At 38.6% G+C, this 25105-nt stretch overlaps 1 protein-coding gene across 1 annotated transcript; it reads right to left on the bottom strand.

Moving 5' to 3' along the window:
• Positions 1-14928: 14928 nt before the first annotated feature.
• Positions 14929-20375, bottom strand: en1a (engrailed homeobox 1a). The gene is made up of 2 exons (XM_060928822.1): positions 19556-20375; positions 14929-16153 (listed from the first exon to the last, which is right to left on the bottom strand). The coding sequence occupies exons 1-2, from the start codon at positions 20139-20141 to the stop codon at positions 15840-15842; spliced, it is 900 nt and encodes a 299-aa protein (XP_060784805.1). The 5' UTR covers positions 20142-20375; the 3' UTR covers positions 14929-15839.
• Between the last annotated feature and the right edge of the window lie 4730 nt (positions 20376-25105).

Genomic DNA, 25105 nt, shown 5'->3' with positions numbered 1-25105 from the left:
TTAACTGGGAATTTTACTATTTGATTTACACAATGTGTTTACCATTTGAATGTGCAAAATATTTTACTGTCGTATAAGGTTTAATTAAACAACAAAAAAAAACCCAGATATTTGTTTTTTGCATATGTTTTCAACACCTAGGTTTCACCAGCAAACAATCTCATAACTCACCCCATGTATTACGGGCTATTTTGTGTAGTTTTATGACATACATCTCTGGAAAAAAAATTAAGAGACCGCTGCAAAAGCATCAGTTTCTCTGGTTTTACTGTATTTATAGGTACCATTTTTGTTATATTCCGGAAACTGCTGACAACATTTCTCCCAAATTCCACATAAAAATATTGTCAGAACATTTAATTGCAGAAAATTACAACTGGTCAACGTAAAAAAGATTAAGTGCTTTCAGATCTTGAATATTGCACAGAAATCAAGATCATATTCAAGTTTAAATGACACAATAATAATTATTGAACTTAGGATGAGTTCAGAAATCAGTATTTGGTGGAATAGCCCTGACATTTCATCACAGCTTTCATGCATCTTGGCATGCTCTCCACCAGTCTTTCACATTGCTCTTGGGTGACTTTATGCCACTCCTGGAGCAAAAATTCAACTGATGTTGCTCTTGGGTAACTTTATGTGCAAAAATTCAATTGATGTTGCTCTTGGGTGACTTTATGCAAAAATGCAAAATCCTGGTGCAAAAATTTAATCAGCGCAGCTTTGTTTGATGCCTTGTGACCATCCAGCTTCCTCTTGCTTACATTCCAGAGGTTTTCAATGGGGTTCAGGTCTGGAGATTGGGCTGGCCATGATAAGGTCTTGAGCTTATGGTCCTCCGTCCACACCTTGATTGACCTGGCTGGGTGGCATAGAGCATTGTCCTGCAGGAAAACCCAATCCTCAGAGTTAGAGAATATTATCAGAGCAGAAGGAAGAACGTTTTCTTTCAGGATAGCCTTGTACATAGCTTAATTCATGTGTTCTTCACAAAAATCTACGCTGTTCCAGCCTTGCTGAAGCACCCCCAGATCATCACTGATCCTCCACCAAATTTCACAATGGATGCAAGGCGAGACACTGTGGTTTGCTGACCTCTCCGGGTCTCTGTCTAACCATTAGATGACTAGGTGATGGAAAAAGTTGAAAATTGGACTCAGAGAAAATGACCTTACTCCAGTCCTCTACGGACTAATCCTTATGGTCTTTAGCAAACCTCAGCCTGGGTCTTCTTTGCTTCTCATTGATGAAGGGCTTTTTTTTCTAGCTTTGCATGACTTCAACTCCACCTGGAGGAGCCTGTTTTGAACTATCTGATTAGCGAAGAGTCATTTTCACCCTCTGCCAGTCTGTAACTTTGTTGTTCCCCCAATGCCTGCTGCTTGACCTTGTTCTTATGAACTGCCGTCTTTGAAATTTTGAGGATGGAAGCAACCTGATGCTCACTGTATCCCTCTGCCAGTAAAGCCAGAATTGAACCCTTCTTTTTCTCACTCAGAACTTTTCTTTTTAACTCTTTTGACATGATGAATAGATATTTTTGTATTCCAATTCAATTTAAGGTACTACTAGCACTGTTTTTGCCATCCAAACTGGTCCTATTGCAAGAGGATAGTGATGACCACAGCAGTGGTTTTCATACTTTTCCTTGTTAAATAAGATTTGGTTCAGGTGATCACCTAAATCAGTAGCTCATTAAGTAAAGTGAAGTGTGCTTGTTTTAGAATTCCAGCACAGACACTGGAATGAAATGGCTGCCATACCTAAAGATGTTGAATTTAGAAAAGACTGAAGTGGTCTCTTAATTTTTTTCCAGAGCAATCCCAGTTATGTCTATTTTAGCACCAGGTTGTAACATGACAAAGGTCAAAGGTGGTGAATCCTTATGCAAGGCACTATATCTTTATTAATATTTCATTGTAATATTTATATCTATGGAAAATACACAGAAACAATAATCTGAGTCACCCATAAACATGTGCCTCCGTTAGACAGGTGGTGGTTAAGCCTAGACATGTGTGTATGTATGTACTGTATGTCAGGCAGGTAGTCTGCAGGTCTAACTGTCTCCCTGGCTCTAGTCATGAATCTGCTGCTATGTCAGTTTAACGTGTAGCCAGAGCTGATAGTCATCACACACCAAATGCAGCTCTGATAAGGCCGCTGTGACATTAAACAGAGGTTTCGCTTCAGGCTATTAGAGCTGGAGAATCCCTCGTACCAACATGCCTTTAAATAGACAGACACACATGCACACTCACTCACATGCACATGCATACGGTAAGCTACATTCACTTTTACAGTTTGTGAGAATATTAACTTGAATTGTGAGAATGACAAATTCTCGTGTGTGTGTGTGTGTGTGTGTGTGTGGTGTGTGTGTGTGTGTGTGTGTGTGTGTGTGTGTGTGTGTGTGTGTGTGTGTGTGTGTGTGTGTGTTTCGGTAAGAAGAGAGAAACAGGAAAGAATTGGAGGCTGTGTTTAATGTATGGGTCCTGTCATGTCCTGCTATGTTATTGAGGCTAGATGACCACTGCCTATCTGATAGCATCTAAACTATGAGGACACAAGATTTATGACCTCATTGCTCAGGACATTCTGACAGCTCATCCATGTTTCTTGTGTGTGTGTGTGTGTGTGTGTGTGTGTGTGTGTGTGTGTGTGTGTGTGTGTGTGTGTGTGTGTGTGAGCGAGAGAGAGAGAGAATTTTGACACTGAATGTCCGGTCCTGCTTTAATAAGCGTCCGGTTTTATAATGATAATAGTTGCTTTACTGACAGCACAGTGACATGCTACAGACACCCACACTCTGCAATTTCAGGCTTCTCTGTTTTGCATCGGTAGTGCAAGTCACAGTGATAAAAGAGAGGGAGTTTAAGAGGAACTGCATGTGCAATTTTTCTGTATCCTCTATAGATCTAATCTCTCTCTCTCTCTCTGTGTACATGCTTGTAGATATTTTATTGTGAATGTCAGGTTAAAGACTCCATGAACTGCTGAACTTTACAGTAATCTGTCAGTAGTGCGCTGTATTTTGCTGCCTTTTAAAGCAACACATTGTGATTTCAGATCTGTGTTGTTCACATTCATTTAATAATCATCACAGGAGGATCAAGGGATTTGAACCCCAGCACTGCCAAGCTTCCACTGTTGGGCCCTTGGGGATTTTATTTTATTTTTTTGCCTCTCTTACCATCCTCCTCACTGTATATGGGATAAAATAAACTAGGGTCCTCTTTCAGGCAAGTTTGTAACAGTTCCAATTGGTGTGCACTTTATTATTATTATTATTATTATTATTATTATTATTATTATTATCTCATCTCTAGCAGCTTTATCCTGTTCTACAGGGTTGCAGGCAAGCTGGAGCCTATCCCAGCTGACTACGGGCGAAAGGCGGGGTACACCCTGGACAAGTCGCCAGGTCATCACAGGGCTGACACATAGACACAGACAACCATTCACACTCACATTCACACCTACGGTCAATTTAGAGTCACCAGTTAACCTAACCTGCATGTCTTTGGACTGTGGGGGAAACCGGAGCACCCGGAGGAAACCCACGCGGACATGGGGAGAACATGCAAACTCCACACAGAAAGGCCCTCGCCGGTCACGGGGCTCAAACCCAGACCTTCTTGCTGTAAGTTGACAGTGCTAACCACTACACCACCATGCCGCCCCTATTCTTCTTCTTCTTCTTCTTCTTCTTATTATTATTATTATTATTATTATGATGATGATGCTAATAGAAATGGACATTTTCAGGTGAGAGGTTATTTTTATGAAGGTCGACACACTTCTCCCTCATTTGGTTTGTACATTCTCTGATCTATCAGCATATGATAAAATATATAAAAGCTATACTAGTAAAAGACAAATTTAGTTCTGATGCTTTTACTGTCCAAATTGGTGTAATGCCAAAATTTTTTATTGTGTGATTGTGTAGTTGTGCATTCACAACTTTTTTTTAACTGATGCATATCAAAACACAACATATAACAAGACCACAATGACGACACAGCAACTGCACAGTAATACATCATTACAATTTACAGACATAAGGGGGAAAGAAGAGGAAATACAATTATCTTTTTAAGACTGTGTGGAACAGGCACAGTAGCCTGTCATTTAAAAAAAATGTTTTTGTTATTTCTTACAACATGGACGGAGTTGAGGAGCGAGTCTAACTCCAAAATAAACTCACAGAAGGAAAGCTGTGTTTTTTGCCATTTTTTTTTATGAAGGAAAAATTTTGCCTGCAAAATAAAGAAGTTCACCACATACTCCAGTGATTTGTTCGTGGGATTTTCATAATAAAAACTAAAATCTTTATCACTAAGGGAGTACGGTGTCTCGAGATGGCTAAAGAGGTGATTGTTTAGAGCACTGATAAATGTTTTGGTCCTTTCACATTCAAAAAAAAGAAGTAGCAATGTTTCATCCATGTCCCCACAAAAAGAACATTAGTGCTTATGTGTGCATTCACAGCTTAATATTCATAATATTAATATTAAAATTCATAATATAGGGAATTACATACTTCCTGTTACTAAAAATTTCAAGTATAGCTTTATGCTTGAATGTATGATCTATGTGTCATGATCACAGGAATTAAAGACACTTAAACCTTAACATCTTGTTGCAAAATTTGAGAAAGTCACATCTTTACTTTTTTCATCTACCCACTAATAAAAAATGGAAAACAACAACAACAACAAAACAGAACAAACTTTTAAACTAGCAGTGAGCTGTGTTTAAGGCAGCTGTAAATATTATTTTGAAGAGAGAGTTCTGAAAACTGACTAAACACACACACACACACACACACACACACACACACACACACACACACACACACACACACACACACACACACACACACAGAGAGAGAGAGCTTGTGAAATTGTCTGGAATGATCTAAATGGAGAGCAATGGTCTCACATGTGTTTCCTTTTTCTCCACAGTACACACACACACACACACACACACACACACACACACACACACACACACACACACACACACACACGTCTGTACAGACACAGACATGCAGATGAGTGCGTGCATGCATATACACACACACACACACACAGTCTGGGATTCACATGCTGTACTGTGTCTGGCGTGCTGTCAGCAAGCTTGACCCCGACTGGTGCTGAAAAGCCTCTGTTGTCTACTTTTTCTCTCACTGTCTCTCTGTCTCTCTCTCCCTGTCTGTGTGTTGAAGCTAGAATACAACATGAATGAACAATTTCACTAAGCTGTTCAGGCTAACCTTGTTTTTATTTTATTTATTTATTCTCTTGTCCTATCCCTGTCCTATTACCTTGATAGTCCTGACAAACTATATTTCCATATTCAAATAAACAGCCAGACAAACATGTAAACGAAATTCTGCCCTGGTTTACTATTTCATCAAATAGAGGGCATTCATTTGTAGTTTAGTCCTATCCTATTATTGTACCATGTCTTATATTTTGTCCTCTCCTAATATTCATAAATACATACAGTACCTCATCTATATGATTTCACTGTGTAACTCTTTACAGCACTGAGCAATAACTAATAGGTAACTACTTAACTATTTAGGTACTAGACGCAAGTGATTTAGCTATAATCTTATTTGACAGTGTGGATGAGTAATGTAAAGTACACATTCATTTGTACTCATCAATACTAGTAACTAGTAAAATAGTAGTTCTTTAACAGATATACAGTACAAAACAGTAATTATTGCTTAGATCATAATAAATCACGAAACCATTACTTTATTATAATTATGTACACTCACACACCTGCGGTTTTATGCAGTTATCTAAATCAGCCAATCCCTTGACAGCAGTCAAAGTCCCTCTCACACCAGAATCTGGTCTTCCCAGGCAGTCTCCTGTCCCAGTACTAACCAACTCTTTAAGGCGTATGGGTATGGCGTTGATCTCCGTTTCGATAGCCTTGGCCTCTCGCCTATACAGCTAGGGTTACAGTGGGGGGCTAGTCCTCTGGTAACCACGAGAGTTTGACTCCCCCACTCGCATCTGTATTGTAGTATGCCTTGCCAGATGGTAATTGGTACCATTTTTATGATGGTCTTTGGTATGACCTGACCGCAAGTAGAACTTGCAATCTCCCGGTCGAGAGGCGGACACACTAACCACTAGGCCAACTCACAGTCCTTGACAGAAGCACAGTGCATAAAATCATGCAGAAACAAATCAAGAGCTTCAGTTAATGTTCACTTCAAACATCTCATCTCATTATCTCTAGCCACTTTATCCTTCTACAGGGTCGCAGGCAAGCTGGAGCCTATCCCAGCTGACTACGGGCGAGAGGCGGGGTACACCCTGGACAAGTCGCCAGGTCATCACAGGGCTGACACATAGACACAGACAACCATTCACACTCACATTCACACCTACGGTCAATTTAGAGTCACCAGTTAACCTAACCTGCATGTCTTTGGACTGTGGGGGAAACCGGAGCACCCGGAGGAAACCCACGCGGACACGGGGAGAACATGCAAACTCCACACAGAAAGGCCCTCGCCGGCCCCGGGGCTCAAACCCAGGACCTTCTTGCTGTGAGGCGACAGCGCTAACCACTACACCACCGTGCCGCCCACTTCAAACATCAGAATTGGAAACATTCTGTGACTTTCATTGACATAAGTGTTGGTGCCAGATGGACTGGTTTGAGTATTGCAGAAACTGCTGACCTCCTGGGGTTTTCACACACAACAGTCTCTAGAGTTTACACAGAATGGTGCAGAAAACAAAAAACATCGAGTGAGTGAGTGAGTGAGTGAGTGACAGCTCTGTGGATAGAAACGTCTTGTTGATAAGAGAGGTCAGAGGAAAATGGTTTAAGTTGGCAGGAAGGATATAGTAACTCATAGCAGCTCTTTACAACCATGGTAAACAGAAAAGCATTTTCTACAACAGCAGAAGACCACGTTGGTTTCCACTCCTGCCAGCCAAGAACAGGAATCTTAGAATCAAGAACAAGTTCCTATTAAAGTGGCCAGTGAGTGTAATTACCCAGTATTCATTAATGAGTTGGGTATTAATATAGTCCTACACATTCATTCCTCCTTAATTCCTGCACAGTTACATATGCTTGATTGTACAGTAATTTATAATGTTACTATATCACTGTAGTCACCAAATAAATATATACTGAATAACTAAATCCTTTTTGAGCTGGATGTTTAGGAGATCCCTTATAAATATCCCCTTAAAATTATTGTCCTTGTTATTTTGCATGTGTTCTGAATCATATGAATTCTTTGAATTATTTATTATCTACAGTGAAACTACTTATAACAAAGCTCTGTAGTTACAAGTGTGTCCGAGCAGTTTGTAGCTCGAAGCAATCATGTTTCTAAACACACAGAATGCTAGACTATCCACTCCATTCTGTTCTGGTTAAATCACATTTCAGCATATGTGAGAACACTGGCCAGATTTTCACACCTTTCTGCTGGGGGGGAGTAGGGTGTGAAAGCACTGTCTGTGATATTATAGTGTGATAGAATAGTGTGGGATGAGTGTGTAGCTATTCCCACACTGTTCATTTCCTTGCTCCAACACCAACACCACAGGCTTTTTAAAATCAGGCAGGACTTGTGAGATGATGAGTTAAATCAGGTATGTTATAGCTCAGCAATAAACAGAGTTCCTTACATGTATGTAAAGTGTGTGTGTGTGTGTGTGAGAGAGAGTGAGAGAGAGAGCGAGAGAGACATGCTCCATCCTTGTCTCAGCGGCCTGCGGTATTTTTGGAGCTGAGGAGCATGGCTAACAGGTTTAACACCAGCCCTGCAGCACAGTGTGTGGTCCGGACGCAGTTTAACCATCAGCCGCATCTGTGTGTGAGAGGGTGTAAAGCCTTGCCATGCCTAAATCTGTTCGTTATGTGCAAAAGCAGTGGAACGACCTGCTGAAATCACAGGCTGATATAAATCAGACCAGGCGGTTGTATATGGTCAGCTTACTGAAAGTAATTTTAAAGCACCAGTTCTATTTGTTTGTTTGTGGTTTTCTTAATTTCTTTCTCTCTCTTTTTTTAGTGTGTATGCTTATTTAAGCAAAAAAAAAGGAAAAGATGTGATTGGCGTCTGCACCCTTTCCAGTAGTAGCCTACACAAACAGTTCTGCTTCTGACATGAGAATGTTTTGTGTTCAAATCATGATATATACAGTGCTGTGCAAAACCCATAGGCACTGTTTTTTTCCCACAAACTTTGTTATAGATTTCTATTTTATGACTTCTACATGATCAAATCAGTACCAAAGTTCCAAGACGTTCATTTTCCAGCAGAAAATTAAATGTTACAGGGAAAAAATGTTTGTATCTGAGCAGCATATTACATAAGAGAGCACTTTTCAGATTAAAAAAGAAAACATACTGGGGGCGTCGTGGCTCAGGTGGTTAAGGCGCCATACCATGAATGCGGGCGACCCGGGTTCGATTCCGGCCCGAGGTCATTTCCCCGATCCCTTCCCGTCTCTCTCTCTCCCGCTCATTTCCTGTCTCTACACTGTCCTATCCAATAAAGGTGCAAAAAGCCCCAAAAAAATATCTTTAAAAAAGAAAACATACTGAAGGCTGCTGGGTTTTGGTGCAAAATGAAGAAGCGAGTGTGACAGTCAAAGTGTCCAGAAGAACTGTGGCTGGTTCTGTAAGATGCTCAGTAAAACCTATAGCTCATTTCTTTATAAAACTGCACTCATTGTACCCGAGACTACTATTTGTTTTTAAAAGCAAAGGGTCGTCTCACACCAAATATTGACTTTGTTTCATTTATTATGGCTTACTGATTACTGTTTATAATATTTTTTTAATGTTGAAACATTTCATTTCATTTCATTATTTTTAAGCCATTTTTGGTCGACAGCATTTCTTTACACGTGCCTAAGACTTTTGCACTGTATGTAGCCTGCTATACAGGGAATCTTGACAAAGTAAATATAGAAATGGTTAGAATTTGTTGAGGTCAGAAATTGTCCCAAGTTCAAGTTTCATTCGGGAAAGATAGTATATTGTGTATTGTTAGAAATAGGCTGCCTGTATAGTAACGTATGTATTATGGTATAAGGACAAAGAGCCAGAAAAGGAAATGTTCTAATACCATTGGCTGAATAATATTCAGTATACAGTATAGGCAAAGCATCTATTGGAAATGGAGCTAAAAGTAAACATGGGAGCTGCATTTTTATGGGTCAGTATAAACATGTAGCCACTTTAAGTAGAGTTAAACCATTGTCATCAATTCGGTTTCGTTCACTCAAACCTAGTAGGCCCAAGCAATGTTAAAGTCCATATCACGGGTAAATTCAGGAGCAAAATCAATGTAATTCTCCTATTTTATATTAAACTTTGGTCAAATATCTGTCACATTTTGCATTTTGTGCAATTTTTTTTACCTTGCGCAATACCAGAAAAATTCACTTGAAATCAAGCCATTTGAGGTGAATTGGTCCGTCTCTGAAAAAAACTTGGCATTTGGATTTCCCGGCAAACATTGATTTTCGTGACGTCACGTGCGGGACGCCTCCCTCTGAATCCTACGTCAGCGCTGGTTTGTTTATGAGAAAACGACCTGGTGGTTTTCTGCAAATTTCTTCAACGTTATCACGTAATTATTAAAATGGTTAACAGATGTATCGTAGGCGGGTGTAGCAACACCAATCTTGATGGGATTAGTACTCATCGTTTTCCAAAAGACCGGACAATGAGAGAGAAATGGGAGCGCTTCGTGCAAGGCACCCGGAAAAATTGGCCACATGCTACAGACTACAGCATTATTTGTGGCGCTCACTTCACAAGGCCCGACGACTTTGAGAACTAACCTGGGTTCTCCTGTTTCCATTTCTTGAGATCCTTCTTCGTCTTCCTGGCTCAGGGATGTTTGCCGATCATGCAGAGGAGGCTCAAACCGGTAGGGCTGCAGCCCTTCCACCACCGTATTATTTACATCCCCGGTGTTGTCTCCGTCGTCTTCACTACTTGAATCATCATCAAATCCAAACAGATGAAGCCCCAATTCTGACATCTCATTATATTCTTCATCCAAAGGTGAAGTAACATTGCGCTCAGGTGACAATTCCATATTTCAACGCAAAATCGCTAGCTGCTAAACTTGGTCTACACAGGCTGTGCACTGAAACCATGCAAGCTCGTGCAGCCTGCTGGCGCTTCCACAGGTGATGTCATGAATCTGGGTCCAGACTCTCTTGGGATTTTTCCAGATGCGTTTTGTTATTTTATTTTTTTCAGCTGTAGACAGATGGGCTTGTGCAAAATTACCCTTCTGGATGAGTGTGTAAAGGGACATTCTCTCATATAAAAAAACTGAAATTGGTCCAGGATATGCACTTTAAGATAAGATAAGATAAGATAAGATAAGATAAGATAAGATAAGATAAGATAAGATAAGATAAGATAAGATAAGATAAGATAAGATAGCCTTTTATTATCCCACAAGGGGAAATTTGCATTGTTACAGCAGCAAAATATATAAAGTGAAAGAGATAAGGCAGTGAAGGAGTAGTGCAGAAGTATACAAAAAAGATACATATAAAAGAAATAAACTACAAAATTTAGAGATAAAAAATGAACAAATTTGCATAAATTAACAGGTTTGCAGATATACAGCAAGCTTAATGACTGCCGCTGCTTTGGATGATATAACGCCTTTATAATGTTTCATTCATTCATTCATTCATTCATTTCGCATCGTTTTATTTACGCGCACTGTTTAATCTCCTGGAAACCCCGGCGGGTGTCGAACCCAACAGCCGCTGATGAAGAGATGAGTCCTGTGGTGTTGAGTTCAGTTGAGTGTTTCGCCTGAAGCGTAAGTGATTATAAGTCCTTAGACAACTTAAAATCTAGCATCCTGGTTCTCAAAGTTCATAGGATCCGGGAAGCAGAGAGCGTAAAGCAGAGTTCTCTCGGGTCCGCGTTTATAAAATGACGTCACAGGGGAATAGATCATCCACCAACCACCATTATTATAGCTGATATACACCATTATTATATTTATGAATCCAGCTGACTGTTCATTTGATTTGATCCTGACCTAAAACACACACACACACACACACACACACACACACACACACACACACACACACACACACACACACACACACACAATTCGATTCTCACAGCAGCTATAATTACACAAAAAAGGTGCTGTTCATAGAACTGACAAATACAGGAATAGAACTAACACAAACAAACAAAGAACAAACAGACCTTTAACTAATATGCAAAATATTTCATCAACAACAACAACAACAACAATAATAATAATAATAATAATAATAATAATAATAATAATAATAATAATAATAATAATAATAATAATGTATATTCATAAGATGAATCTGTACTGCGATCGGAGGGTCGTGGACATATTTTAGCTGGAACTGGCTGCCAAAAGTTCAAGAGCCCCTGGCTTAAAAGATTTTGACAGCTACAGCATTTAGCATAGATTGGCATCTGCGTTGCATTTTATAAAAGTTCAGTAAACTTCTCTTGGACAAATGTTTGAACTTGACAGTATTCGTGCGGTTCTGTCGAGCCTGTCTAGACACGCATAAATGTTTGAGCACAACTCAAACAAACACACACACACACCAATCCATTTTAGTTTCTTATACACTGTGTAATGCAGTACAGACCTGCAGCTTCTGCCTCAAGCCTTCTGAGACAAGGTACAAACCTGAAAGACCATATCTGTTTGAATCTCTCTCTCTCTCTCTCTCTCTCTCTCTCTCTCTCTGTGTTAGAGAGAGAGAGAGAGAGAGAGAGAGAGAATATGAGAGGGAAAAAGTAAAATAGACGCCTGAAAATACTTCTTTCATCATTTAGTTTTACATGATTTGACAGTTTAGCACGTAGCCTCAGGCAAAGCTTGATAACATTGTCATCTGGATACGGTGGGAAAATAACTTTGATTAATAGCATCGGTTAATTTTTGAATAATGCAATCACGACAATAGGCGGTCTGTAAGATTTGTAGAATCTACGTTCATTTATGTCCACAACACAATCGTTTCTCCATCAGTGTAATCCACAGCTTTGAACACGCAGGACAGAACATAATTTCATTGTATTCTTAAATGTTTATAGTGGTATATTTATAATTACATTTTTTTTTACCGTGTGATAGTTATGATACTGTGTTTTAAGTGATTTTGTATTGTAAGGATATGGTGATTGTGTTTAACACTTGAACCTTTAATAAGATACTACAGAAACACACACTCCAGCTTATATTATTTCACATTCATCTTAATGTGTACCCGGGATTGCGCAAAAGTCTTAAGCATGCAGTGAATTGCTGTAGAGCAAAGATACCTGAAAAAGGCAAAAAGGGGGAAGGGAATTTAATACCGTAAAGAGTAGTTAACCTTCATCCTACCAAGTGGGGTCCATCTGGACCCCGCACCTATATGTTTGTTTGCCATATTAAAAATATGTGACATACTGCCTCACCGTTTTATGAATTTGTCGGAATTTATGTCTTAATTAAAACACTAAAGCACCGGAAGATCAGCTTTTTGCATTGTGAAGGTATAATTAATTTGTTACTGGGGTCCAACCGGACCCCACAGTAAAGTTTATCTGTCTTTCATTTTATAATTGAATAGCACACTGAAAGTTAACTTCTTTTATTTCTTTTATGTTCCATAATGAAACTACCAAGGCATTCCTTCTTGGGGTCCGTGTGGACCCCACTGCTGCAATAAGCACAGGCTGCAAAACAAAAGCCCTAAATTATTTTACAATTACTTTTTTGTTTTAAATTCTGTAAGAAAAGACCTAAGTTGTAATCCAGAATGTTTTACAGCTGCATGAGCTGCAAAAATCATGTATATAATGCCAATTTTTTTTTTGTGGTGCTATAATTTGCTACATGTATGCTAGTTATTGCAATATTATTGCAATGTCATTGCATTTATAATACATCATTGATATTCAGCCATAGTGGATTTTGTTCTTCAATAAAGTTATGTCTGTTTGCTGCATTGAATTGGTTCTTACTGCATTGATTTCAAGGTATTCCCTCCTGGGGTCCATACGGACCCCGCCTGGTAGTTTGTGTATGTAAAATTGGCTGGTAGGATGAAGGTTAAGTGTGTTCTTTATGCCTTGGGCCCTTTAGTGTATTGCTGTTATTAATACAAGATGTTCTGAACAAAACTTATCTGGTGATTTTGTCTTTATAAGCTTTAATTTTAAAGAAAAGTATTGGGGTCCAAACGGACCCCACATGGTAAGATTAAGGTGTAAAATAGCATGGTAGGATGAGGGTTAACAGTAATAAGTGAAACAAAGTCAGTAGTTGGTGGACCCCTGGCTTAAAAGGAAATTTTGTTATAAGGAATTTTTTGCAGCAAAACCCAGTAGCCTTCATTTTTCTGTATTATATATTTTTCTGGAACAATTTTGTGCTGGAAAACTAATGTTTGGAAATCTAAAATGGTTTGCGGTGACTCAGTAATGTAGATGTTATAAAATAAAATCTATCACAAAGTTTGAACAATAAGAAATGTGGTGCCTCACACACACACACACACACACACACACACACACACACACACACACACACATATGTGTGTGTGTGTGTGTGTGTTTATATATATATATATATATATATATATATATATATATATATATATATATATATATATATATATATATATATATATATATATAATGTGTGAGTATATAGATTAATTGTTTTGATAAATTTGGGTACTTCTTTTTGTTTGTGAATATGTCTATATAATAAAAAGAACATCACACGCTGGTTTGAAGGTATGAAGTTTATCTTCTCATGTTGAAAATATCGTTCACTTTGCTCACTTGTGAAATATATTCACCCCTTGATGATAATCTTCACATCTTCACAACACCATGTAATGTTCTTTATATTATATGGACACAGCCACACATACAAAAAAAAATAAATAAATAAAAACACTGGGGGAAACATTGGGAGTGACGTCATCGGAGTGAAATAGTATCAGGAATTATTATACATCTAGGACACTTTTTCCATGAAATAAAAACGTGTTCTATTCCGTTCTAGCAGGTTTCATTCATTTGGTTTGATCACATGCAATATTGTTAGCATATCGCTTATCCTCTGTTTATTACGTCACTCTATGGAGAATGAGCGTTGAATATGGTTTACGATATTACGTGGTTGTCAAGACAACATGACGTCACACCTCGAAGACGTAAAACTTCCGCGCCAGCCAGCGACTGTGACAATTTGTAAACAAACATGGCCACCAGGTTTGTGTTGTTAAATACGGAAGATTTTTGAAAGAGAAAGACGCGTTGAACACACAAAATTAATAATAATAATAATAATAATAATAATAATAATAATAATAATAATAATAATAATAATAGCTGGCTTTTTTCGTGGTATATCAGATATATTCTATTCAGCTAGCATGATACTGAATCTTTGATTCGTTCAGTATCATATAGCTGAATGAAATGATAAACCACTCAACGCCAATATTATTTAAATATGTCACTCAGATCCGCGATATATGTTGTATGAAAAATGCGAAGTTTTTCAACACGAGAAGATAAACTTCATATCTTCAAGCCAACGTGTGATGTTGTTTTTATTATAATAGACGCATTCACAAACAAAAAGTAGCCAAATTTATCAAAATAATTCATTGATTTCTGCACGAGAGACATATAAAGAATTATATCACGGTTTTGGTTCTCCATGTCCCAGATGTCGCTTACAGATGTCTATTCCTCCTGCATGTCCGATTTCAATAATAACATCATAACATCTTTTATTTAAAATACTTTATTAGCACGGCTAATATTTGGAACAAAGGTGACAAGAGTTAGTGTTTTGTGTCATGACGCGGAGAAGAGATACTTTAACTACAGAATAACTTGAGCATAGAGCTTTCAGAGATCATTTTTAGCTCTTAAATGTATTACTATTGCAAAATACAGCAGCGCAGACTGAACAACCAAAAGGCAGCTTAAATGCCACTTCAGTATGCAGTGTAATATAAATTTATACTGTGTGCATAGTGTGAAGAATAATATTTACTGCATGGCAACTGTCGGGTGTACAGATAGGCCTGTTTAATTGCATAGCCTCAGACTACTCTAAATAATTTATGCTTGAGTAGACACGAATTGGAGTCTCCAAGATTGATGTTAGCCTATTCATACACCCTGAACACACAGCATTTATTCAAGTTTATCATATAACAAGAAGAAAAAAAATCTCCCGGGTATATAAAAGTGTTTATTTGGACACAACAGGTCTGAAATCTCAAATAGAAGGCTATAATTGGTATTCTGATAGTCAGGTTATTTAAATCCCACAATGATGTCCATACTGTACTGAAGCAGCAATCTTCCATTTCATTTTCCCCAAAGGAATCTCTTCACCTGCTCTGTACGATTCAGGCTCAATTACAACCTACAACCTTTCCATCTGGTAAAATCTTTGGCATGAGACTGAGATATTTGCCAGTCTGGTAGTCTGATGGAGTTTTAAAAAAATGTAATTGATATTGACATAACGATAGACATACAAACACATAGATAGACATAGCCCCATGATAAAAAAAATTATATGAGGGCCCTACAGTATATGTTACAGGTGTATAAAGATACTAATTAGTTATTATTTAATACGAGTTTTTCAAACTTCTTTTCAGAAGCATTGATGTTCAGCGTTCTCTCCCTTTTAATCAAGAGTACAAACGCAGTGTGTGTGTGTGTGTGTGTGTGTGTTAGTCCAGCTTCATGTCTCTCTCTGTATTTCAGTCACTGTCGTCCTGGATGGTGGTGGTGGAGTGGTTATACAGTCCCTGCGCCATCAAATGCAGCGCCAGTGAGTTTTTGTAGCCGCTGGCTTTTTTGATCTTGGCGCGTTTGTTTTGAAACCAGATTTTGATCTGCGACTCGTTGAGGTTGAGCTCGTGTGCCAGGGTCTGCCGCCGCTGCTCGGTGATGTAGCGGTTCAGCTGGAACTCCGCCTTCAGCCGCTGCAGCTGTTCCGCCGTAAACGCCGTCCTGGGCCGCTTATTCTCCGCCTGGCTCTTCTTTTTCTTCTTCAGTCTGCGGGTCCTTGGGCCTGGTGTGAGAACAACAATGAGACGAATCCATGAATATCAAACGGAGTACTAAACTCAGGAAGCAAAACAAAAGTCATAGCTTGTCTGAAAAACGATTTTATTATTAGGAGTATTATTAATGAAAGGTTAGATGATGTTTATAGAACACGAATGGTCATTAAATCACTGGTTTATATCCCCACCAACCTCTGTTATACTTCTCCTCCTCCTCCTATTATTATTATTATTATTATTATTATTATTATTATTATTATTATTATTATTATTATTATATACGTAGCTTATTATTCTCACCTTAATTATAATACGATTTTACAATATAATCATTATTAGGCCGATAATTATGAAACGACTAACAACAACAACGATAATAATAATAATAATAATAATAATAATAATAATAATAATAATAATAATGTCGAGGGCAATATTGCCCTGTGCAGGGTCGAGGGCAAGCTGGAGCCTATCCCAGCTGACTATGGGCGAGAAGCAGGGCACATCCTGGACAAGTCACCAGGTTATAACAGGGCTGACACAGAGACAAACAGCCATTCACACTTACATCTACACAATTTAGAGCCATCAATTAGCCCCCGTTACCCACTGGGCTCGAACCCAGAACCTTTTTTCTGTGAGGCGACAGTGCTAATACTACACCACCGTGTCTATTATTATTATTATTATTATTATTATTATTGTAATAGCTTGTTATTGTTATGTTATTATGTCATTATTATGAAAGTCATGGAGTTGTAAGCACATTACTTCATAATACAGTTTTGATATACAAGATACGTCCTTAATCATTGCAGTTTCATTTGAATGGCTTCAACTATCCCACACTGAGATCATTATTCTGTAATTTTTATTTATTTATGTATTTACTTATTTATTTTTGCATACCAGGCTGCTTTTGTTTGCAGCTCTGAGTTTCACATATCATATGTTTGCGAAAATGAACGAATATGCATGAAGGACGATGAGGTCGAGTTTAGATCATTACACAAAACAGATCACAAAACAGTCTACAGGTTTAATGCCGATGGGTGAAGCATCGATATGTGAATAACTAAAAGCCAGGAAATTAACTTGCTAAATTGTAACAGAAACTGCTTATTTATTTATTTATTTATTTATTTATTTAAATTAATATGTTCAAAACGTATCAGTTGAAGAAGACTCTCTGTACCCTATTTTTTTTTTCTTGTCTATATCAAATCGGGCTTCTGGGTTTATTTACAGTCACTCTACAGGGTTAAAATTATCCTGGTCTGGCAATAGTAACCGATAAAATGTCCCAACCATTCCTGACATTTCAAACGACTGGCCTCGAAAACTTGAGTCTCCATTCAGCATCTTATTTATCTCTAGATGCTCAGAAATTAAACCCAGTAAGTGTACTTGTGTGCATTTCTTGATGTGCTTCATAAACTGCATTCCAGTTTCCCTTCACTGAACTTCTGAAAGTCTCAATGATCTAAACTCCGGACTGACCTGCAGCTGCCAATAATTATCTGTGAAAAGTTTTCAATGTCTCATAAAATCAAACTTAGGTATGACTATAATATTCAGTTGTTACTGTTAATCTAATGTTCTTCAGCAACTGTTTACTCTCTTTTACCTATCTGTTATCTCGCTAAGTAGACACTAAAAGCATTCAACATAATTTTAAAAACGTCAGTCGACCTATTTAGAGAATTAACACTGATATTTCCGTTTCCGAAACGAATTCCTAATCAGTGATCTGAACAGAAATGAGGCGACAGCAGAGATGAGTCAAGTCAAAAATCTAGACGATGTGCTAGACCTGAGAGGAACACACTTACTACGCAAACTAATTAACAGTTCAGGAGGTTTTCATGTGTCTTTAAAACTGATGTTACTTTGCCGACGTCCTTTATTTTGATTCAGTATTTATTGCACATAGCACTTCGATCACAGACATCACAAGGTTTTTTTTTTTTAAATAATAACATTATATCTGAAGCAGCGGCATAGATTAAAAACATCCTGGGCTTCGACAGCCACCATTTCTAGCATTTAAAATCACCCATCATTATTATTTTGTACTTTGGCTACATTTAGAAATATAATGTTCTCCATTAGATTGAGCTATTATACAGTACAATAAGCTTAGAAAAAAAATCCAACACAACAATAGCTCAAACAAACTGATATAAACACCACCGAATAAAAGTCTGCAACAGAAACACGTATAAAATCAGGTTTCCTATTATTCATTAGGTTGGTTTGTTTGTTTGCTTTTAACAATGTGGTTTAAGATTAAAAAAATAATAATTAGGCTAATTACTAATAATTTCTACCACGACACATCAGCATGCTCCCCACACCGTCTTGGGATGAGACACAACAATATGCATATAGACGTGTCTAGACAGAGAACAACACAGCAGCTCTAGTAGCATTAATTCCTTAATAATGCATGCTCTATTTATAGTCCGAGGACACACAGAGCCCTGTCCCTGGGTAGCGTGTTTTGTGTATCGTTTTAGAAATTGGACATTCTGGTTACTTTCCCCCCAAATCTAATAATTTACTGGACATCTGGACATCACGAAAGTTTACTACTGCATTATTTGGGCGGTCTTAATATATTTGTTTTTTGTTCATGTTTTTATCCGGCCAGTATTTCACGATTATTCAGACACGAGCCATGCAGGTTCAAGTCCGAGTTCAGTCTTAATTCAGTGAAAATGCCATACAGGGGCCCCTAATTCTCCACGTGAAAACGATTTCATCAAATATTAGATTGCGCTTCTATTATGCACAAATGCAGGTGAAATTATTAAGCCATACAATGTTTAAGACATGCAAAATAATGTACAGCTACTGTATTTCCAATATTTGCAAGAAAAAAAATGAATATAAAGTTAAAGCTTTATTAATGAAAAAAATTATATATATATATATATATATATATATATATATATATATATATATATATATATATATATATATATATATATATATATATATTGGCGCGTGTGGTTATGATGTTAATTTCCTCCGTTTAACTAATTAAAGCCTGAAAAGTATTGGAAAATACTTTTCCAATCATGTGGCATGTCGGATAATTAAAGGTAAATGTTTCTCTTCCTTGGGAAATATGATCAACTTATTATCACACGAGTTCAAATTCAAATGCATTAAAAATGATGATACTTAGAGGAAGGTAAATAGATTAACCTTGACCTATATGCGTATCAGCTTATAACAAACCATAACATTGTCAACAAAACATTTAGAGCCTCATGCATTGTGTATTTGATGTCACAGACAAAATTAAAGGTTTGATTAAGTCCCCACTAAAGTTTGTTTGTGAAAACCCCACGTATAAACTATATTATATGTCGTCTTGGCGCTATGATCCGTTGCCTTACCGGATGAAGGCCGGTCTGAGTATCTGGTGCAGTAAACCCAGGCGGGCCAAAGCAGGGCGCGAGGGTCGTTCCCGCCCGCCGCTTCTCCGCTGCTGAGCTCTGCGCCTGGCGCTGATTCTCTGCCATGGTCTGGCACTGTATCTCGACTCGATTTGTCCGCTCTGGACTCTCTCAGGCTTGATGGTGACGAGAGTGAAGAGGAAGTGCAAGAGGAAACGCTATCACTGGAGTCAGGGCATGGAGTTCCGGGCGGAGTTCCGGGCCTATCCTGCCCGTCCCGGTCAGAGTCATTAGGCCTCTCCCTGGCTCCTGTTCCCGGATTCTTCTTGCAGCCAAAGTCAGGCCTGAGTATGTCATCAATGAAAAAGTTAGTGTTCCTGTGAGCTGGATGCAATGCAGGCTGCAGCAGAGGTGGCTGTGGAAACACCAGGCTGAGGGACAGAGACGCACTGTCCGCTTCTCTCGGGTCCCGACTGGCGGGATCGTGCGGCTCTTCCATGACTGCTCTGCTGTCTTTCTTCGCTTTCCAACAGGACCACCAGTCGGGTCTGGAACCAACTACTCTTTCCTGACTGTGACGAGGCATAAGGTGGTGAGAAACGTTATCTAAGACGACGCGCTAATTGCTTGAGCGGATTGGAGCGCATTTTAAAAGTCAGTTCCTCGACACGCCTCGGAAACAGAGCCTGCGCGCGTGCTCGCCGCATCCGTGTTTTGACAGGACTGACAGCGCATGGTGTGCAGCCTTCCCGCACCCTCCGCGTCGGCTCCACAATTTATGACACTGGTGCAATCATGAACTCTGTTAGCCCAAGCGGATCTCTCTCACTCTCGGACTCACTTCAGGCGGAAACAACGTCAGCTCACTCTATGCTTTCGGAGCCTATCTCTGAGCTGCCACGTGTGTCTCCGTCCAATGCCGAGCGTCTTCTTTTAGAGAGACAACTCTGGCATTTGATCTCAGAACAGCACACCAGCACTTTGCTTCTGATTATAGAAGTGCACAGGGGCAGTAGGCCTAAACAAATGAGCAATCACAGTCTGCTACCAGGCACGTGTGAAGTAATATAATATACACTAGCCTACCGTTCAAAAGTTTGGGGTCACCCAGACAATTTTGCGTTTTCCATGAAAAGTCACACTTTTATTTACCACCATAAGTTGTAAAATGAATAGAAAATATAGTCAAGACATTTTTCTGGCCATTTTGAGCATTTAATCGACCCCACAAATGTGATGCTCCAGAAACTCAATCTGCTCAAAGGAAGGTCAGTTTTATAGCTTCTCTAAAAAGCTAAACTGTTTTCAGCTGTGCTAACATGATTGTACAAGGGTTTTCTAATCATCCATTAGCCTTCTGAGGCAATGAGCAAACACATTGTACCATTAGAACACTGGAGTGAGAGTTGCTGGAAATGGGCCTCTATACACCTATGGAGATATTGCGCCAAAAACCAGACATTTGCAGCTCGAATAGTCATTTACCACATTAGCAATGTATAGAGTGGATTTCTGATTAGTTTAAAGTGATCTTCATTGAAAAGAACAGTGCTTTTCTTTCAAAAATAAGGAAATTTCAAAGTGACCCCAAACTTTTGAACGGTAGTGTAATATAATATAATATAATATAATATAATATAATATAATTACTCAAAGTTCATATTATTAGCCTCTTGTTTCTACATTTCGGTCTCTGCAACAGGCTCAACAACAATAATAGTGACAGTAATAATACTGTGATGACTTTATGTAGGAATGAAAATTCATAGATTGATAAATATAAAACCTATGCACAGCTTTGTGTTGTAATCCATTAAGTCTGGGCGTGGGCAGGTCTGAGAACTCTATCCACAGCACTATTTGTTGGAAGGTAATTAAATTCTAATTAGGACACCAAGGCTTGTCCGTTTTGTGAGTCAGCTCCATTCAGGCGCTTAATGGCCGAACAGCCTGCTATCTCTCCTGCAGGAAGCGCATCGAGAGCGTCCGTGAGAGATAATTTATAGGCTTTAATTACTCCGCATTCAGTGGGATCAGCTCGGCGTTCATCATAGCGGAGTGAATAGAGTAGAGTGAAACCCGCTGCTTAATCACGCGCGAGCGGGGACGCGCTTCCGCCGCACCGCGTCCCACAGCCGCAGCGCTCGAACCCAGGGTTCACTGAGACAACATTTATATACCGGACTTGATTGACACTGATTAATTTCAGCTTGGTGTATAAAAACATGATAAATGTCGTTTTCAATGCAGGAAAACATTGCTTAATGTGTTCGCTAAATATGTTCCCCAGCTGGATTTGTTCCCATGAGAAATGACAGAAACAGTGAGGACTTACTGCAAATGCAGCATAAAAATTAGACATGGTGTAATTTTTCCCCCCTTGAAAGAATGTACGTGGTTCATGGGTGTTAAAATTAATTAATTCAAGCAGTAAAGTGTTCAGCAGGGAAAAAAATCTATAAAATAAAGGTTATAGACAATATATTAATTATATAACTTTTTTTTTGTTCGATCAGCAAGTATTCAGCTGGTTGAAAGAAAGAAAGAAAGAAAGAAAGAAAGAAAGAAAGAAAGAAAGAAAGAAAGTTTCGATTTCTTTCTTTCTTTCTTTCTTTCTTTCTTTCTTTCTTTCTTTCTTTCTTTCTTTCTTTCTTTCTTATTAGTGCTATTCAGGGATCTGTTGGAATTATAACTCTGTTGTATGTAGTTTATAATAGTGATAATAACACTGTTACAAACTACTGCATGCACGAGGGTTTAATTTGACCGTGGAGTCTCCGAGCAGAGGGTTTATTCCTGCCTGAAGAATGATCACTCTGCAATTACACAACACACGGCTAAAACACACTTTCATCTATTCTATTCTATTCTATTCTATTCTATTCTATTCTATTCTATTCTATTCTATTCTATTCTATAAAAATAATGCAAAAAAGAAAAGGGAACAATAGCCACATTATAAGACGTATCCTGTATTTTCAAAGTAAAACAAACAAACAAACAAACAAACAAACAAACAAACAAACAAACCCCTCAAGTTTTTACTGAACTACTTTTTTTTTTGTACTGATGCATTGCAAAACATTTTCTTTTGTCGCTCACCACTAGCGGAAATAAGCTCCCATGGCACTACAATGGATTAAAAAAGAAAAAGGAGGGGGAACCCAGCCTGGACAAGGAAACGACTATACTAGTACATACACTTGTGTAATTTTCTTTTTAAAGCTCTCTCCATTATCATATAAAATAATTCATCTGAAATCTGAAATGTTTGTAATGTACATCTTTGTACCTTTATATTACAATAATTAATTGACTCAAATTTAATATTAACACGTTTTATTTGTTCGACTACAGACGAATTACTTAGACTTTTTAATTTAGATTTATTTGATCTATTTTGAAAGATCAAATTAAAAAAAATATTTAAAAGATGCATTTTGTTTCATTTTGAAGACCGACCCAAATTTGGGCTATTTCATAACCATGCAAAGTTTATGTAGCCTGTATAAGAGACACTCTCTCCAACTATCAGGTGGTTTTTCAGTCGCCAGAGATGAGTAATTTGGTGTAAAGATGGAAATTGTGTTTATAACGGGACGTTTGTACTGTACTTTAGTGTACAGAGCGAGAGAGAGAGAGAGAGAGAGAGAAAGGATATGGTCACAGACTCAGTCTAATTTTACTCATAAAAAGGTTTATCTAAATAGAAAATATCAAGTTAAAATTTCCTGTTTGGTACAAAAAAAAAAAAAAAGAGTTGAACTACATACCTGCAAGCACGTGGAGCAAAGAATTCCAAGTGTGAGTGTGGTGAAGTGCTTGTGAAAACCTCTCACTCCATCTAGTGGCTAATGAAAGTTGAACTCCAGCGCCATGCACCATGCGCCAGGCAAAATGATTACAGTCTAAGGCTAGCAGTGCATGAAGACAGCAAGCATTCTTTATAGGCTGTCATTAAGCATTAACAATCTGATACAAGCAACAGCCTGCAGTTAATACCAATGCAACCAGTTCTGTAGGCCTAATAGTTGCTGCAAGTGTGATATCTTTGAAACATTAACCTTGAACAATGATCTGGATTTGCTTTGAGTCACAAAAATAACTGGTGTCAGGGAAGCACTAAAACCCCAAATTGAGTTTATAGCACTTGACTGATTTACAAATGTACTTTTAGGAATTAAATAAAGCATTCTTGGTGTTCATAATAATGTTTATATAATTCTGTTATACGGGCGGCACGGTGGTGTAGTGGTTAGCGCTGTCCCCTCACAGCAAGAAGGTCTGGGTTCGAGCCCCATGGCCGGCAAGGGCCTTTCTGTGTGGAGTTTGCATGTTCTCCCCGTGTCCGCGTGGGTTTCCTCCGGGTGCTCCGGTTTCCCCCACAGTCCAAAGACATGCAGGTTAGGTTAACTGGTGACTCTAAATTGACCGTAGGTGTGAATGTGAGTGTGAACGGTTGTCTGTGTCTATGTGTTAGTCCTGTGATGACCTGGCGACTTGTCCAGGGTGTACCCCGCCTTTCGCCCGTAGTCAGCTGGGATAGGCTCCAGCTTGCCTGTGACCCTGTAGAACAGGATAAAGCGATGAGATGAATTCTGTTATACAGTGGTGCTTGAAAGTTTGTGAACCCATTAGAATGTTCTATGTTTCTGCATAAATATGACCTAAAACATCATCAGATTTTCACACAAGTCCTAAAAGTAGATAAAGAGAACCCAGTTAAACAAATGAGACAAAAATATTATACTTGGTAATTTATTTATTGAGGAAAATGATCTAATATTACATATCTGTGAGTGGCAAAAGTATGTGAACCTTTGCTTTCAGTATCTGGTGTGACCCCCTTGTGCAGCAATAACTGCAACTAAACGTTTCTGGTAACTGTTGATCAGTCCTGCACACCGGCTTGGAGGAATTTTAGCCCATTCTTCCGTACAGAACAGCTTCAACTCTGGGATGTTGGTGGGTTTCCTCACATGAACTGCTTGCTTCAGGACCTTCCACAACATTTCGATTTGATTAAGGTCAGGACTTTGACGTGGCTATTCCAAAACATTAACTTTATTCTTCTTTAACCATTTTTTGGTAGAGCGACTTGTGTGCTTAGGGTCGTTGTCTTGCTGCATGACCCACCTTCTCTCGAGATTCCGTTCATGGGCAGATGTCCTGATATTTTCCTTTAGAATTCACTGGTACAATTCAGAATTCATTGTTCTGTCAATGATGGCAAGCCATCCTGGCCCAGATGCAGTAAAACAGGCCCAAAGCATGATACTACCACCACCATGTTTCATAGATGGGATAAGGTTCTTATGCTGGAATGTAGTGTTTTCCTTTCTCCAAACATAATGCTTCTCATTTAAACCAAAAAGTTCTATTTTGGTCTCATCCGTCCACAAAACGTTTTTCCAATAGCCTTCTGGCTTGTTCACATGATCTTTAGCAAACTGCAGATGAGCAGCAATGTTCTTTTTAGAGAGCAGTGGCTTTCTCCTTGCAACCCTGCCATGCACATCATTGTTATTCAGTGTTCTCCTGATGGTGGAC

This window comes from Neoarius graeffei, chromosome 9 (assembly GCF_027579695.1).
Source record: "Neoarius graeffei isolate fNeoGra1 chromosome 9, fNeoGra1.pri, whole genome shotgun sequence".
Lineage (NCBI taxonomy): Eukaryota > Metazoa > Chordata > Actinopteri > Siluriformes > Ariidae > Neoarius > Neoarius graeffei.
This window is presented reverse-complemented; position numbering and strand designations above follow the sequence as displayed.